The 18,189-nt window shown below is 41.0% G+C and overlaps 1 protein-coding gene across 2 annotated transcripts; it reads left to right on the top strand.

The window, feature by feature from the left end:
• The first annotated feature begins 1,447 nt into the window (after positions 1–1,447).
• IFNAR2 (interferon alpha and beta receptor subunit 2) lies at positions 1,448–17,898 on the top strand. 2 transcript variants are annotated; one of them, XM_065066640.1, is made up of 10 exons: positions 1,448–1,795; positions 3,091–3,410; positions 4,822–4,918; positions 7,461–7,502; positions 7,801–7,921; positions 8,110–8,273; positions 10,597–10,760; positions 12,215–12,377; positions 12,818–12,936; positions 16,563–17,898. In XM_065066640.1, the coding sequence occupies exons 3-10, from the start codon at positions 4,876–4,878 to the stop codon at positions 17,253–17,255; spliced, it is 1,509 nt and encodes a 502-aa protein (XP_064922712.1). In that variant the 5' UTR covers positions 1,448–1,795; positions 3,091–3,410; positions 4,822–4,875; the 3' UTR covers positions 17,256–17,898. The 2 variants fall into 2 exon arrangements, with proteins under 2 accessions (XP_064922712.1, XP_064922703.1); XM_065066631.1 differs by lacking the exon at positions 3,091–3,410 and having other exon boundaries at positions 1,532–1,795.
• The last annotated feature ends 291 nt before the right edge of the window (positions 17,899–18,189 follow it).

The following is an 18,189-nucleotide window of genomic DNA, read 5'->3' on the forward strand; positions in this document are numbered from 1 at the left end:
ATGGAGAAAGCCATGCAGGAACAGGTGTACCTCAAAGTGACTGTGGTTGTGGATAAACCTATGCCACAGCAGACAAACCCCTGGAGAGACTGTGGCTCACAGATAAGGCTCCACCTGGAGCAGGTGCACCTCTAAGGGACTGCAGTGTGTGGATAAGTCCACACCAGAGCAGGGACAAGGGAAGGAGCTCATTGTGATGTGAAACCCCATGGTCTCATTCAAAGGGACCAGGGCAGAGATTGTAATGAAAATACCTTTAAATTGTTGTAACCCATGATTTGAGTTGCATGTTATAGGAATTATTACAGCAGGAACCACTTGAACCAATTGAGAACAATGCAAGTGCAGCAGTGACCTGACCTGAGCCAGCTTTAGTGCCCAGTAACTCCACACAACACATCACCTCTCCTGTCCTGAATGATGAGCATAACAGATGGAGACCAAAGTCATGGACTAAATGAACTCAATGGACATTTTGTTGACATTTGTGGGGGTTTTAAAGATGTTTCATAGGGCTGGTTCACAGACTAAAGGAAGGGTATCTGTGTATTGTATCAAAGGAACAGAAGCAGGATGGTAGTTAAAGAGAATGTATTGGATAGTGTGCAACTTGACCATGATGTAAACCATTTGGAATAAGGGGTGGAGAATGTGCTGGTTTTGGCTGGAATAGAGTTAGATTTCTTGGTAGTAGCTAGTATGGGGTTCTGTTTTGGGTTTGTGCTGGAAACAGTGTTGATAACACAGGTATATTTAGTTATTACTGAGCAGTGGTCACACAGAGCCAAGGCCTTTTCTGCTTCCTACAGCACCCCACCAGCGAGTGGGCTGGGGGTGCACAAGAAGTTCAAGGGGACACAGCTGGGACAGCTGACCCCAGCTGACCCAAGGGATATTCCATGTCATATGACGTCATGCTCAGCATATGAAGTTGGGGAAAGAAGAAAGAGTTTGCCATTCAGAGTGATGTCATTTATCTTCCCAAGTCACTGTTACATGTGATGAAGTCCTGTTGTCCTGGAGATGGCTGAACACCTGCCTGCCAATGTGAATGAATTCCTTGTTTTGCTTGTGTGTGCGTGTCTTTTTCTTTACCTATGAAACTGTCTTAATCTCAACCCACGAATTTTCTCACTTTTACTCTTCCAGTTCTCTCTGCTATCCCACCGGGTGAGTCAGCGAGTGGCTGTGTAGTGGCCTAGTTGCCAGCTGGGGTTAAACCATGATACCACCTCATCCATTCGGGTGCCCATTAATGCAAATATTTTTATGAAACACGGGGAGCAGCACCGTGCTCCACAAAGGAGGCAGGGGATCAGCAAGCGCTTTCGCAGCTTTCTGCCGAGACTTCCCTTCATAACAAGCATCATTGCGCTGGACTAGATGATCTCCAGAGGTCACTTCCGACCCAAATAATTTTGTGACTCTGTGATCAGAGACTTAACAGGGGGTGGGGCGGGGGCGTGGCGAGGCAGGTCACGGAAAGTGAAAGAAGGGCAGAAAGAGCGTCCCGTCAGTGCGGGGAGAGAAGCTGTGCTCCGGCAGGGCAGCCTCCGGCGGGACGCACACCCCTCGATGAGTGAAGCGGTGCCCTGACGCCGGGACCCACCGGACACCGCCCCTCGACGGACGGAAATTCCCCCTTCCCCGGCCGGACGGCGAGGGCGGGGCGACCCGCCCCCTCCTCCGCCATTTCCCGTTCGGCGCCCCCACCCGCCACCTCTCCGTCGGCCTTGCCGGGGAGCCATGGGGAGCCGGCGCCGAGCGGAGCTGAATGGATGGCGTCTGCTGCGAGGTACGGCTTGGATGGCGGCGGCGTCCCCCCGCTTTCCATTAGTGGCTTGTCGCCCGTGTGGCGGGGGGGGCCTGTCTGTGGTGCGGGTGTCGGGGCTGCTCCGTGAGAGCAGCCGGAGCGAGGGCTGGGGTGGCTTCCGACTGCTGCGGGGCGCGGCCGGGCCGCGCTGTGTTCCCTGCTGTGCTCCATCGGCGAGGTGAGGTGTCTGCGGACGGCAGGCCCGGCTTCCCGAGCCGCGGTCGGCGGCGCCGGGGTTTCCTGAAAAGGCGGCGGGTCCGTGTCCGCGCTTTGGCGGGCGAGTTGTGTGTGGAGGCCGCTCTTGGCTGGAACCCGTGTCCCCGCGGCACGTTTTGGCGTTAATATCTGCTGAACCGCGCGTAAAAAACAGCCGGTTATTCGAGTGGTTTCTTCGGCGCTGTTACTGAATGCAAAATCATCCCTAGCGGTAGTCTGTGAGGTGCATTGTAGCTGGTTTGGACGCAGGTAATCTTGTAGCTCAAGACCAGAAATCTGTAAGCTAAAAATATACAACCGTAGACTCTGACAGAGCTGCTTGTCGCAAATGCTGTGCCGTCGTCCCCCCCCCGGCCCCGCGCCGTGCTGGAGGGCACAGGGCAGCCGAGGAGCCCATAGGTTTAAGTGTTGCATGTCCTGCAGTGGTTCCTCCAGAGGCATGTCCAGCTCACCGGTGGCACCACTGGCAGTGGATTGAAAACCTGCTCCTGGTTAATGGATTTTTAAGGTTAAGTGATTTCGATGTTCTTAGAAGCGACTTATCCAAAGTCGCCCAGCAAAGCCAGGAATAGAGTGCGGGCATAACATTACAACGCACAGTTCGATTCCCTAACACACATGGATTCTGTACGAACATCAATCTGTGCATTGTATTACCTGTGTAGTTCTTAAACATACTTCTGCTGACATCTCCGCCTGAAACATCTCCTGTGGTGTCTTTCTTTCAATATTCAGATAAGTAGATTTCTATAAATAATTATGCCACCTGTTTGTTTCAAAGAATAGTGTGTTTTGTGTACTGATGTGGCACTTCTGTGAAATACAAGCCAGTGACTTTCAGAACTTTGAAGCCTGCTTTTTTTTTCTGATTGGAAGCAAATACAAAATGACTCAGCCTGAACTTTGGTTAAAAATGAGTTGCCAGTGAAGGTGACTTGGAAGTGTGAAGCTAGATTTTTAAAGTGCTGGGGGCTTCAGGCAGGTCCCAGGGAAGTTGTGAACTGAGGCTTATGAGGTGAGGGGGGTCTGAACTCACCAGTACTTCCATGGCTTCTCTCCAGGGATTGCTGAGGCTCTGAAGAGGAAGACTATCAAAAGCTAATCAGAGTTTTGACAGAAATGCTTTTCCTCTGGAATTTCACTGGCATTGGTAGACCTGCAGAGGACATCCGGATTTAGACAGCTGTGCGAAGTTGGAGATAAACCTGTTTCGTCACATTTTTCTTACATATTCTAAGGTGCTAAACACATAACTTGGCTTTGAATATGCATCATGTGAGATACGTGTATTGTTCAGTACACAGAGCAATACGTGGGTCACTTCAGATTCGAAGAGCGGGATAGTTGTTATTCATGACAGCACATACAGCAAGCATCGAAGGTACGCAAAATACATCTATTGCATAATACTATATATGGTGTGCTTTGAACATATCTTGTGATATATTGCCAGGATTAAGGCATAAAGGAAATATTTTGCTAAGCAAATTCAGGATCCTCAGAGTTTTCCCCTTAAGAGAAAATTTTGAACAGCCTGAGAAATCAGATCTTGCGGGTGTAAGGTGTGAAAGTAACATTGTTTCGCTTTAGGTTTCTGAGTGACTCCTGAACAAAGCTGGTAACAAGTAGAAAGATTATTTTTTTTTCCTACTTGTGTAATCTGGAAGCTTCTGTCACATTCACTAGTGCAAAAACAAGATGGAATTGATAGATACAGGTGACTTAATAGCTTTCCGGTTTGCTGATATCACTGATAAAGATTTTGTAACTGGAAAATCTTATCTGTAACCTATAATTTTGATTGAAGAGAGGAAGCCTGTTATATTGTGTCTCCTAAATATTCCTCAGGCATAAGTGAATTAATAAAATGAACCAAACAGAAATGAAAGTAACATTTTCTTTGCCTGCGCGATTACAATTGTCAGTTGCACCGGTAAAGGTTCTCAACATTTATCTAGTGACTTCCTATAGTCATGCTAAAACTTTGAGCAGAGGAAGGTTGACATCTCAGTTAAGGGTTTTTTTAAAATTCATATGATTGTAACATACTGTGTTGTTTGACCATTGTATGCTTTGTCGTGATTTTAAATTTAAAGCTATTTTGTTTTCCAGAGAAAGCAATTTAAGTTGTCTTTTAAAATAATTTAAAACCCAATTTATTTGTGTTAAACCCAAGGAGAAGATTATTTGGAAACAGTTATACCCTTGCCCAGCCATCTGTAGATTCACAGTTGTTCTTTTATTCTTTGCCTGTAATTTAAAACCAGATCCTGTGAATATTAATGCTGTGTGGAAAATAGAGTAAAATAATAACTTCAAGGAGAGAGAATATTTTAATAGATTTTATGTATCAAAAAATTGTAACATAAACTTCATAACTTCCTTATAATTAGTATTTTTTTTTTTTCTGAGCTCCCTCTTTGTCTGGCTGCTTTCTGGAAACAACAGTGATGAGTTCTTGCAGTATTTCATATAAAACCAAAAAATGTTTATTTTCATTGTAGCATAGAATTTTCAGATGGTGTCTTCATGCAAAATTAATGCAATTCATCATACAATGCTTCCTGTATTCATTTGAAATAAGAGCTCTTCCCATGTGAAAAAAGAAAAGTGCCTGCCCAATCTGGGGATCCTTGTCCCTCATCACCCCCGGCAGTAACTGTTTCAGTACCAGTGCCTCCCACAAAACACTGAAGAGATTAAAATAATACTTTGTACATAGACCTCATTTTGTTTGCAAGTAATTTACAAAGGTGATTTGCTGAATGGGATTGTTTTTAATGTATTTGCAGGTGCAGAAGCAAAATGCTTATTTTGCAATCAGTAGGTTATACTTCTTAATAACTATGGAAACACTGATGGATGGACCAATGCATTTTTATCGAATTGGTGAGTTGCCTGTACCTTTATATTGTAAGAGGAGTAGTACTGCTAATTTTCTCTAACGCTACTTCTGAGTTACTGAAGTAATATACTGTCATCTTATTATAGAGATCTCCCTGGAATAATTTGCAGAATCAATAATCTAATGTGTTCTATTTTATATACTCCATTCTATACATAAACTCTGGTTTTTCTATAGGAAAGAAAGAACTTACTGCATTGTCCCTCTTGAAATGTCCAGTTAACTCTTAGTTGGATGTGTTGTTTTTAATTTCTTCTTGTACTTTTTTTCAGGACTCCTTAGTTTCTGGATTAGCAGGCACAACAAACAGTTTGTTGGCTGAGCTGTAGTTGTATTGGGAAGCTGTTTTGATAGGATCATTTCATTTTGTAGAAGGGATAAGATGGTAAAGAAGATTCCCTGTTCAGTTTTCAGACCATCTTTATTTCACCAGTATAAGATTTTTTTTCTTGTCTTTGTCACTTAGATTAAAGTGTTACCTATGAAGTTTTGCAATTCTCCCAACTATCTTTGCTAAACATGTTTGTTGAAACAGAGTTCTGAGGCAGATGAACAGACTTTGATTTTGATAGGGGAGAGGCATTTAAAAATCACAAATACGGACAGAGTAGAAAAAGATTTATGTCAAAAGGAAATCAGCAAGACAGCTGGCATATGTGAAGTGGCTGGCATAAGAGAGAATGGCAAAAGACTGTTTGCATCTCTGAATCCAAAGGGACTCCAAGGAAAGTGTGTCATTACTGGAGTCTGTGCACTGACACTTTCTGTTTCTATAATGGGAATATCTTAATGTGCTAAAGGCCGTGTGCCTGTTGGGAGAAGAATTCCTGTCACAATTGGTTACAAATCCGAGCTTTTGTTCAGATAAGGAATAATATTGGCTGAAGTATTGCTTTGTTATTCATGCCACTGGATGTTTTTTTCCAGGTAGGTGGTCTGTTACTATATGGCAGGAAATCAGTTTTTCTACTTTTAACTGCACTTCTCGAAGGGGATGTTTATTATTTAGTAGTAACACAGAAGAACAACTGCAAAAGGAAGACATGCAAGAGAGAGGATGTCTGTGGTTTGAATTGCAAAATGAAGCTTGAGAGAGATGAGTTTTTTGTCTTGCGGAAGTTTGCTGCATGTGCAACTCAAGTGAGCCACTTAATCTCTTTGCATCTAATTTCAGAAGGGATGCTAGGTGCATAGTTTAATATTTGTAAGACAGATGTCCAAAGAGACAGTTCTGTAAGAGGTACGTGGTGAAGTATCTGTCTCAGATTATTTCAACAGACTTAGGTGCCTAAGTGTATTTGTGTGTGCTTCCATGTGTGCCCACTGCTAATGAAAGGGCAACTTTTTAAGGCACTTCTCTGCAGCCAAAAAGATTCTGTGCAGATATCTCTTCATTTAAGTAATTTGAGTAGGAAATTTTCTCCTTTGCTCTTCCAGTGCTCTCTGCAACAGTAGAGAAGGATCATAACTGCATTAGGAAATTGTCCCATTGTGTCTGGAACCTGGAAGTTCCCACTGACCTACTACTGTTGTGAATCCCCTCTAATTTACCAGGAACATGTATTCTGTTACCATGTTTCACATTGGTGGGAGTTAGACCGGTTGACCTCCAGATGTCCCTTCCAACCTCAGTCACTCTCTGATAGTCCTTCCTATCCATTATTTGTAGATCTCCATAAATATTGTTTTAATTTTTTATAAGGTGTGTCCCAGATTTCTTTTTTCACAGTCATTCTTACTGTGGCACATCTTGTTGACACATCAACAAGTTCTGCAATATTATTTTTTATAGTATGTCACTTGACAACCTCAGTTGTGGACCAGAGTGCTACTGTGTTAGTTGCTGTTCAAAAGTAAACTCAAAGATATTCTTCATGCTACAGAAGTTACTGTTCTAAGTGAGATGAGAAGAATAAAATAACGTGTTAAGGAAGTATTAACAGTTCAACAGAAGTATCAGGCCAGTGGTGTTTTGTGTATTGACATATTTTTGGGTAGAAGGTTTAGGTGTCAAGGCAAAAGACGGTTTATGGAGAAGAGTTTTGGGGAAAATAATGAAGCAATTTGCAGGTATTTCCAGGGAGTTCATCTAAAACATGAGCAAAAGCATGCATGTTTGAACTTACATTAATAACTTCTTTGGCCAGCTGAGTATGGGAGCTGGCATCTCATCAATAAGAGGACATGTCACAAAATGCCTTTAAAATGACAACAGGAAGTCTGAACCTCATCTAGCAGCGATCAGCATAAGCCTGAGCCACAGTGTAGTTATCAAAGAACTAGCTCCTAGGAGCCTTGAATAAGTAACAGATGTTGGAAGGGGACATCTGGGGAAGGAATATACTTTGGGGAATGAGGGGACAGTGGAGGAAAGTAATAGGAAGAAGGTGTGAAGGAAAGAAACAGTTCCACTGAGGGAATGCTGAGTATTGTCTCTAATTGTTACAAATCAATATTGCCAATAGTGAGCTAATAATCAGATATTGTAGGCATACAAATGCATTAATGCATGGTTTAATTTTCCAGTGTATGTCAGCATTCTGTCTACGGCTTGTTGGAGCTTGCCTGGTAAGAGATTTTGTCTTTCAAATGCTTTTCCTAATACAGTTCCAAAAAATTTGCATATTCTCACTAAGCTTCAATTTAAAACTTTATGCTTTTCAGAGAAATAACTTAATATAATAGAGGAGGACAGTCCTTTGCATTGTCATTTCTATTTTGCTGAACTCTGTTCTGTGGCTGCTTTATTTTGGGGCAAATACTGGGCTGCTCTAATTGGGCTTATTTGTTAGAATTGTTGCAATCTCACATTTTTTTGCCATTCATATTGGTGGGTTGTGTCTGTTTGTTTTCTTTCCCTTTCTAGAAAGTGGTCCACCTCGCAACCCACAAATGGAATCTCGCAATTTTCAGCACATTTTGTCCTGGCAGGCAAATAGTGATCCAACTGTGCCAACGTACTATCGTGTGCTGTATACTGACAACGGGCAAGTCTTATAAAATAAGATACAAATTTTGCTTGTAACATTTGTCAACTCAAAATACTAAAACTGGAGTTTTCTTGTTTATTTGCCTGTTATTCCACTCAAAAATGCGCCCCCCTCCCAATACTTTCTTGTATCAGAGAATCCAGACAGATTATTTTGATCTTTCTTTAACTTGTTTTGATTTACAGGATCTGGAAGACTGCTAAACAATGTTCAAATATTACACAGCTCTCCTGTAATCTGACAGAAGATTTTGAAGACATTCACACTGAGTATTCTGCATTTGTTCAGAGCTTCATAGGAACTGAAGTATTCAGTTCTTCTGTACTTGGTTTTAGGCCTTATACCGACAGTAAGTTCTGTGTCTGCATTTGTTCGTTTAGTAGTTTTTTTATTCATAGCTGATGTATGCAAGATATTCTGCTAGCTTTACAGTAAGACACTTCAGACTAACTTGGTTGGTAGCTTATTCCTTTATCTGGGATACTATGAATTTATGTATAATCTATCACATATCAGTTACAAGACACACAATATATAGAGAGCTTTCTAAAATTAGTGGCTACAGTAGTTCTGCTGAATGGACAAGGCTCTGGTTTTGAAATGCCAGATACATAGGAAACAGCATTGTGTCAAGCATTGACGAGCACAAAGTAAAACTCTCTAAGTGCATAGGATATGTAACTTAAAAAAAATCAACATTGTTTTTTGTCTTCAAGTAGCCAGTGTTAAAAGTTTAAGAAATGCCATGTCTGCGCTAGGTGTAGAGGAAGAGATTTACGTGTTTGTTCATCAGCCTGCTCTTTTCCCTTTCCTTTCTGAAAGAAGATTCTTACTAGCTGTGACATATTTTAACACCAGAGGTGGCTTCACCCTTAGTTGTGTTTAGTATTCAGTTTTGAAGTAACAGACAGAGGAACAATTGGAGGACCATAGAGGAAAATTAGGTCATGTTACCCCTGAATTCAGCACAGAAGTAGCTGCTGCTCTGTCCACTTAGAGGCTCGTAAATGGTGAAAAATTGGGTGGGATGGAGAGAATAGCCACAAAGATTTGAGAACATCCTCTGGAGGCTTGCAGTCTTTCAGCAGTTAGTGTAATGAAGAGAAGGAACAGAAGGTGCATTGACCATGTAATGATTTAACCCCAACTATCAACTCAGCCCCCCACAGCTGCTCACTCGCTCCCCCCTAGTGGGATGGGGAAGAGAAACAGAAGAGTGAGAGTCAAAAACCTCATGGGTTGAGATGAAGACTGTTTAAAAGTTAAAGAAAAAGCTGCACACACAAGCAAAGCAAAACAAGGGATTCATTCACCACTAACCATTGACAGGCAGGTGTTCAGCCACCTCCAGGACAGTAGGGCTCCATCACAAGTCATGGTGACTCAGAAAGGCAAACACCATCACTCTGAACGTCCCCCCTTCCTTCTTCTTCCCCAACTTTATATGCTGAACATGACATCATATGATGTGGAATATCCCTTTGGTCAGTTGGGGTCACCTGTCCCAGCTGTAATCCCCTCCCAGCTTCTTGTGCACCCCCAGACCACTCACTGGTGGGTGCTGTGAGAAGCAGAAAAAGCCTTAACTCTGCATGAGCACCGCTCAGTGGTAACTAAAACATCCCTGTGGTATCAACACTGTTTTGACCCAAATCCAAAACTGAGCTACATACTAGTTACTTGTATGTGAACTATTATTGTGTCCAGCAGGACTAGTGAAGTGATAGTCACCCTGTACTTGGCACTGGTGGGGCTGCATCTCAAATCCTGTGTTCAGTTTTGGGCCCCTCACTGCAAGGAAGACACTGAGGTGCTGGAGAGAGTGCAGAGGAGGGCCAGGAAGCTGGTGAGGGGTCTAGAGAACAAGTCTGATGAGGAGCAGCTGAGGGAACTGGGGCTGTTGAGCCTGGAGATGTTATCATACATAATTTTCCAACATTCCTAGTTCCTTCCTGTGTTGGAGGAAGGAACATCTTGGGCTTGATTCACTAGTGAAGTTCCTCTGATCTTGATGGATGTGCAGTTTTGGAGAGAGGACACATTTAATGTGCGTGGCTCTTCAAACACCTCAGTGTTTCAAGGATCTGAACTTGAGAGATTACTTTATACTCAGTGGAAGTCTCACAGAAGTGTAACTATGTTTCTTTAGGTGCTCTGTCTACTGTCAGTACAGTTTTTGGTCTTAGGAGCTCGGCTGTCAAGTTCAGACCTACAGCCTTCCTTGCAAACAGTATGAATGTGTGCAGGGCTACACACCAGAGTCTTCATGATCTTCTACAAAGATTCCTTCTAGAGAGTGACTAGGAGATAATAACGAGCAAGAAAGTAATCAGCTTTTCCTATCCATTAACCTCAGCTTTCCTCTCAAATAGATAAAAAGCTTACATCTTGATGGAGCTGAAGCCAAAGCCTCTGTCACCTTTCTGCTTCTTCCCTCTCCTCCACTGCTTTCTGTTTTTTAAATCTAGTCATGTGGGAAAAGATTGTTCGACTGTGGAACTTAAATGTTGCAAGGCCTTGTGGGTTTACAAGAGTGACATACTCTGGAATCTGTTTAGTCAGCTATATATCTGTCACCGAAATAGAACTGATACTGAATAGTAATACATACTGCAATTTTTTTCCATAATTTTCTTTTTCTCTTTTTTTTTTTTTTTTTTTTTTTTCAATAGCACACCTGGGACCACCAGAAGTCAATATCAGTTCCTGTCTAAACTGTATAAATGTCACCATAAAGCTTCCAACCCCTGAAAATGGAAAGCTGTTGTCTTTAATTCCTATATATAATGCGCTTTATTATAATATAACACTGAAAAGTCTTGATGGAGAGCATAAGGTAGAGAACTTTTTGTTTTATTTCTGCTTTAGGGAAGAAATTCAGAAAGCATAAAAAGGCTCGGGTTAGCAGATTCATGGAAGCAAATATGTGAATAGAAGATACTTCAAAGAAAACAAAGAGAATGGCCAGCATGATCTTGGCTTCCTTTTTCTGCAGAGTAGCAGACCTGGAAGAGGAATACTAAAGTGCAGGGTACTGGCTTAAGTGATTATTCTTTGGGAAAACAAGAGAACGACAGTTCAGCAAAAACTACTGGCAGGTGTATGCACAGCTAATAGGAAAACATGTTCAGGAAGCAGTTCAGTGGTTTTCTGTCGAACTGGAAAAATGTATCCAGTTAGTTTCTGAGACAACCTGTGCTGGGTCTGGTGCTATTTTATTTTTTTTGTGTGTGTGTGTGCTGAAATAGGTAGATAAGAGTGATTAAAACTTAATGATCTTCACAAAATTGAGAAATAATCTTAAAATAATAAGAGATAATCCAATAAGGACCAATGCAAGACATAACATTTAAGAAAAATTGCCTGTGTAATAGGTAGTGGTAACAGCTACATAGGCAGCAGTTTTGTCAGGAAGGATGAAACCGTTCTATAGTATTATAAGCTAAACATGACTTACATGTTGCTGAGAAATTAAAAAAGTCATGTATTTGCATACTTGTAAAGCCTACCTACCCCAAACCAGTCTGAAGTTCAGAAAAGGCACAGACCACAGCTGGATTCAAAAAGGAACACTGAGGACTGACATGTGACCTGTGAGGAAATGCTGGAATAGTAGGAGACCACTTAGTGTAAGCAAGCAAAGCACAGTTAGAGGCCAGGGGCTCTGAGTATGTAAACATCTACTACAGAAAAGGAGAAAATAAACTATTCACTGTGACGAAAAACAGTGAAGGGAAATTGGCAGTTGTGCGAACTTTAGGTTAAACATTGAGAGAGATATTGATATGTGGGCTGGCAAAGCACTGGAATGAGTTGCCTAACTAGAGCCTGGGCTACCTGTACTGGAAGTTATGAACAGCAGGTCAGAGAGGTACCTGTTGGGAATTTAATCTAACTCATTCTGTCATGAGTCACAGAAGAAGGACCACAACTTGCCTGCCATGGATATTTTCCCCCTGATTTCCAAATCAGGATATTACTTGCAGTTTCAAATCTGTAGAATCTATGTAAAGCTATTTCAAGGAGACATATAGTAACCAAGTGTTGAAGACAGAAAGCAATTTCTCTTTGATAATACAGTATTTCACAAACCAGCATCAGGTAGGCATCTTGATATCAGCTAGAACCAGAGATGAAGCAGTTGTCTAGCTAAACCGCTGAGTTACTGTGTCAGTTTTTGCAGTTTCACATGCTACTGTATTTCTTGGAAATAGCCATAATGATTTATCATTTGCTGGGGATCTTTTTTTAGGTCAATAGCTAACTTTAAAACATTGTCTTTCATGACAGAGGCCACTTGAGATTACCACTAAAGAAATTTTTAATACTGTCATTGGAGAATTGTATCCAAGTAGAAATTACTGTGTGTCTGTTACGGTCACTGCATCTTTAAACAAGCATTTCATCACATCAGACTGGAAATGTGTAACTGCAGGCTCTGTAGCTCAACAAGGTAACTGTGCTGTGATGCAGGAATGGATTGTCTGGCTTGATTATGTGCAAGTGTTTTCTTTTTACATAGGAAGATTAACAAATCAATTAATCCTAAAAATAGTAAGAGAGAAAGTACCTTCTGAGTGATAAGACTGTGGGGAGTTAGAAGTGAAATATAAAAACCCATCCACTTTGGGGCTACAAATCTATTGTTAATCCTGTGAACCATGCAAACCTCCACTAACTGTAAAAGTAGTTATCAAAGATGGTGTAATTTCTTTTATAGTTCCTGAATCTAATTTGAGATTTGGTCTTGTTTTGACTGTGACTAGATTACCTCCAGAGAGGTCTAACCAAAATTATTCTGTGATTGTAAATAGCTGTTCTGAATGTGAAATAAGAAATGTGGTCATTGGAAACTTCATTCATATGTTTTATTTGTTTTGTTTTCACTTGCAGGTTATGGTATACTTACAATTGCAGGTGCTGTATGTTTTTCACTGATGGTAGCTGCTGCCCTGAAGTATATGCATGCAGGAGGTTATATTCTTCTAAAAACATCACTTCCACGTAATTTGGTATGTAATAATTCACATATTTAACTTTCCTGGTTGGGAGGAAGTAGTTTGCCATCTGAAATTTCTAATCCTGTGCATAAGGTACAAGTTATATAAGTATATATAATGTTTTAATTTGCAGTTTACCTATGTCAAAGACAGTCTACAGACTGCTGAATCTTGTCCATTCTGCAGGACAAGTATTCAGTCTTTTTCAAAACCATTTCTTGCTACTTCTGTGACAAATTACTAACAGAGATAGAGATGTGATCATTCCACCCTACTCAGTTCTTATCGGGCTGCACCTGGAGTATTGTCACCAGTTCTGATCCCCACAGCACAGGAAAGATGCAGACAGACTAGAGAGGGTCCAGAGGAGGGCCATGAAGATGAGCAGAGGCCTGGAGAACCTGCCCTGTGAGGAAAGACTGAAGAAGTTAGGTCTTTTTCTCCCAGAGAATAGAAGGCTCGGGACATACCTCATTACAGTACTCATCTAGTACTTCAAGGGCAGCTACAAAGAGGACAGAGGTTCTCAAGACAAAGAGCAATGGGTAGAAGTTGTACCATGAGGGGTTTCATCTTGATATAAGAGAATTTTTTTACAGTGAGAACAATTAATCACTGAGACAATCTCCTCAAGGATGTGGTAGAGTCCCTATCACTGGAGGTTTTCAAGATGTGATTGAACAGGGTGCTAGATAAACTCATCTAGGCAGGCTTCCTCTGCCATGAAATGTTGGACCAGATGGTCTTTCGAGGTCCCTTCCAGCCTGGCCTGTTCTATGATTGCATGAAGTTAGAAGGGGCAAGCAGTAGTGAAGGGAAGAGTCCCTCTCCCCACTCCCCCCCCCCCCCCCCCAAAAAGTAACTTTAAATAAACTCTTTAGGGTATACAGAAGCAGGCTAGGTCCTACAGAAGAGCACGCAGCATAGAATGATTAACCCCTTGCCCTTTGAAAATTATCTTACATGTGAATTCTTCTTGCAGCAGATTAATTTATTCTACTATCTGAGCCAGGGCAATAACTCCAACGCAAAAAAGCTGCTGCAGTTCTTAAGTGAAGTGCATAGGTAGAAGACCTGTTCTCCACCGAGGATGCTCTGAAAACATTTGGGAGCAATGTGTACTCATGGCTCCTTAGAAAAGCAATTTCTGTCACAATTTGTCTCCATTATTTCACCCTGCAGCATTGTACTCCTCTCTAAGAACAAAACCAATTACCAATTTTGAGAGATTCTAAAACTGAAAGCAAATATTTTAAATTTCAAAGTCTTTGACATTTCCTTAGGAAAGCAAGGTTAAAAGACAAAAGGTAGATTTGAGACCCAGTTTGGTATGGGCAAATTGTTCATGTAGTGATGCATAAAAATGCCCTAGAGTTGGGAGTTTTGGTCTCATTATCCTCCGAAGATAGCCCAATTATTTTGGCACATCTGGAGAAAAACAAAGTCACTGTTAATGCTCTAAGACTTTTTTTTTTTCCTAAAGCTATGCTTTATCATTATTGTCCACAAACAGCATGTGAGAAGTGCTAAAAGTTCAGCATCCTGGTAAAGCAAGATCTGGATGGTTGTTGGAAATGATCTCACACACAACAAATAAGAACTTACTCTCCATTCTCCTCAACAAGGACAGACCATCAAAGATCTTTGTAGAGATGAGACACTGCTTTGAGGAAACAGTCTTTAAAGCATGTCTGCTTTGTAACATCAACAATACCTTCTCAGTCAAAGAAAAAATCCTCTTATTGAAATCAGATATACGTTCCAGGTCCCCAGCCTTCCAGTTTCACATGTATCTCATACCACAGACTGGGATGCAGTTGTGTGCAGATATGTCCCTGCCAGAAAAGAATCCTAGTTGTCAGTTGCATAACTGTTACTAGCAAGTTCAGGATCACATCTGTGGGTAACCTGGTGTCTGCCTTCCTTCTCCAGTCCCAGTAATGATTTATTACTGCATTCTGTTATCAACAAGCATTAGTGAAAAGCATGTCTGATAGTGGAACACTTACTAGGAAAGGAGGGCATTTATATGCAAGTTCTCTCTGCCAGAGCTGGCATAGTATCTTAGAAACGAAGTCCTGGATCAGGCTGTCATTATCTACACAAATACTGGAGTTGGATGAAAACAAAAACCAAAGGAAAAGAAACAATATAGCTCCGGAAGAAAACTTCCTCAGTGTTGGCTGAGGCAGAGGAAATCTTATTTACACTTCTAAATATCTCAAGGGTGGGTGTCAAGAGGATGGGACCAGACTCCTTTTGGTGGTTCCCAATGATAGGATGAGGGGCAATGGGCACAGACCGAAGCACAGGAGGTGCCACCTAAACATGAGGAGAAACTTTTTTACTTTGAGGGTGCCAGAGCCCTGGAACAGGCTGCTCAGAGAGGTTGTGGAGTCTCCTTCTCTGGCGACATTGAAAACCCACCTGGACACATTCCTGTGCAATCTGCTCTGGTGAACCTGCTTTAGCGGGTGGGTTGGACTGGATGATCTACAGAGGTCCCTTCTAACCCCAACCATTCTGTGATTCTGTGGGGTAGGGGCATGGATGGGCATGTACACAAGGCAAACACTACCTGCCTCACCTGCAAATGCTAAACCATTCTCAGTAGTCACATATAGTGTTTGACAAAAAACTCCATGTTTAAGGAGTACTTAAGGAAGGAAGAAAGGTAATGGTAATATATCACTCAAATTGTTCCACTATTTTGAATGAAATAATCTTTCTTTGACTTTTTCTGTGATCAAGTGTCATGTTTTAGTGCTTGAGGAGGCTGGTCTCGAGTTGGCTATTTTTATATTTTAAGAGAAAGAGAGGAGACTGAACTGCCACTAAATTTCAAGCAAAAATAACATTCCTGGGACTTGTTTCTATCCAGTTCTGCTTGCTTCCTTTTATTTTACAGTCTCTGACTTCTTTTACATTTATTTATATTTTTTTTTTCAGCATAAATATTTGTTTTCTACAAAAATATGCTGAGCAGATTGGTATCAATTTTTTCTAGGACTTTTTTCCTCCTGTTTCTGTCCTACCTTCATCTCCCTAAAATTGCTGAACATGACCTTGCCAAGTCAAGGTTAATATTTTTCTTGTTGTCAACATTTTTCCTCCAATGCTAGTCCTTCAAAGTGCAGAGTAAAACTGCAAAAATGTGACTTAAGATGTTATATGTATGTCATTGCTTCAAATGGTACATTTCTAAAGGACATCAAAATTGATCATCCATGCCAGGCTTCTCTTTTGCATGGTAATTGCAAAAGCTAATAGAGAGTTGCAAGATTCACCTCAGGTTTAAGATGTACTTGTAAAATGAGCTTTTAGTCTTAGAAAGATATCTCAAAAATTAGAATGAAAATGTTTCATACTTGAGACACTGCTTGACATTAGCGTCATTTCTTTGAGGCTGTCCAATGCTGTGTGCCTTGGTTTGTGGTGAAGGCTGCCGTATTTACAGGAATGGAGAAGAAGGTATGGTCCTAGATGGCCTGAACTCTGCAGTGAAAGCCAAAAATGTGGCACAGAAAGAATTTGTTTAACAACCTCATGACTGGGGATATTTTTAAAATTAATTTTTCTCTGTGTGTGTGCAGATTTGGCTGATTTTTTTTGTTTTTTAATTCATTTCACTCTTTTAGGTATTCATCAGGATGTTAGCCTATTCACCTTGGACACCCAAATCTGAAGAAACAGCCTCTGTAGAGATCATTTACAGAGAGGTTAAAAAAAAGGCAACTGAATCCAGTGGTGGTGGTGTTAGTGATGAAGATGACAGTGACAACAATGACAGCGATGCCATAAGTAATCATGACTATACAAGGCGCGATATCTTAAGTAGAGTACCTCATTCCTCTGATGTGCCAAATGGGTTCATGCAGTCCTCCACAAACAGTACATCTGATGACAGCAGCAGCCAGGCAAGTGAAAAGCCAGACACTGAGCCAGAAGATCTTGAAGAACATGAGACGGATGTTGAAGAAGACAAAGACGCAAGTAGGGAGTTACTTAATCCTCTCTCTGAGGTAAATTGTGGCTATTCTTCCAGGCAAAGGAACAGCGCTTGCTTTAGCATTAACTTAAAAACTGTGCTGTTGGGAGCCTCTGAAGAGAATGGGGATAGTTCTGCAGCTCTTCTTGCTGCCCAAGAAGATGCAGCTGACTGGCAATGTACTCGAGCTTTGGAAGCAAAACTCTTGGATGATACAGAAAGTGTGCAGAAACTATGTTGTCACAACAGCTCTCATGAATGGCAAAATTCCTCTCATTCTTCTGATGAAAGTGACTCATCAGATTCAGACATGGGCCAAAAAACTGAATATTTAAGAAGATGAATAAGTGAGAACCACTTTTTTATAACCTACGAATTTGTATTGCCCAACTTTTTTTCTGGATTCCACATACGGATCTTGTCTTTTTCTTTTTTAACATTCTGTGAGTATATATATGAACACTGAAAATATGCAACATTCATTCTTAACAAATATTTCTGAGATCATTCCAGGTACGGTTCAGGTTGGATTATCCACAGAGAAACAGAAATGACTGTTCAGATGCAGCAGTAAGAGTAGTTATTTCATTTTGCAGTTTCATATAATTAATACCTTCCAGCTGTTCCGAAGTAAATATTTTTTGTAATTCAAGTGAGAAGTTAGTTTGTAGTACAGGGAGTTGTGAGTCTGTCAAGCAGACCATTTTTTAAATTTGGAAGCATGCTTCTTTATTATTCTTTAGCTCTGTTGATGGCTTACTCTGAAACCTGTTTTGCTGGATGATTGCTCTACTCATCTGAGAACTGATTTCTACATTTGTGCAGAGAAAGCTGATCAAGTGAAGTAATGGGGCAAAGATGAGAATACTCAACTTGTGAAGGAGTTCTCCTTACTGTGAAAGCATTAAATATACCTTTTAATATTGTATATATAATTTTGTACCATTACTGAATACTACACTTAAAAAATATTTTTGACATTTAAATGTTACTGCAGTATACAGTTTAACTTTTGTGCTTCATGAAAAAAAAAAAAAAGATTTTTATATCCCTGTCTGAATTTTTACTGTGGTTCCTACATGCCTTGGAAAAGCTACATGAGTTAGCCTGCTAAGGATTTAATCTTTAAGGGTAGGCTTTTGGGTACCACATAGCTGAAACAAATATTTTTTCACCTTATGTTCATCTGCTTAGGTGCTACTTTTGTGCCCACAAGCAGATTCTGGCTGCCATGGCTGCCACACATGCATTTGGTCAGGATAGCTGAGAGTAATTTC

The sequence above is a fragment of the Columba livia genome, chromosome 1 (assembly GCF_036013475.1).
Source record: "Columba livia isolate bColLiv1 breed racing homer chromosome 1, bColLiv1.pat.W.v2, whole genome shotgun sequence".
In the NCBI taxonomy this organism is placed as follows: domain Eukaryota; kingdom Metazoa; phylum Chordata; class Aves; order Columbiformes; family Columbidae; genus Columba; species Columba livia.

What these genes read in the sequence shown, in the direction of transcription:
- IFNAR2 (XM_065066631.1), top strand. Translation starts at nt 1,775, where the DNA reads ATGGATGGCGTCTGCTGCGAG. An exon ending in TGGATGGCGTCTGCTGCGAG is followed by an intron (nt 1,796 to 4,821) that starts GTACGGCTTGGA and finishes ATGTATTTGCAG; the next exon opens with GTGCAGAAGCAAAATGCTTA. An exon ending in AATGCATTTTTATCGAATTG is followed by an intron (nt 4,919 to 7,460) that starts GTGAGTTGCCTG and finishes TTAATTTTCCAG; the next exon opens with TGTATGTCAGCATTCTGTCT.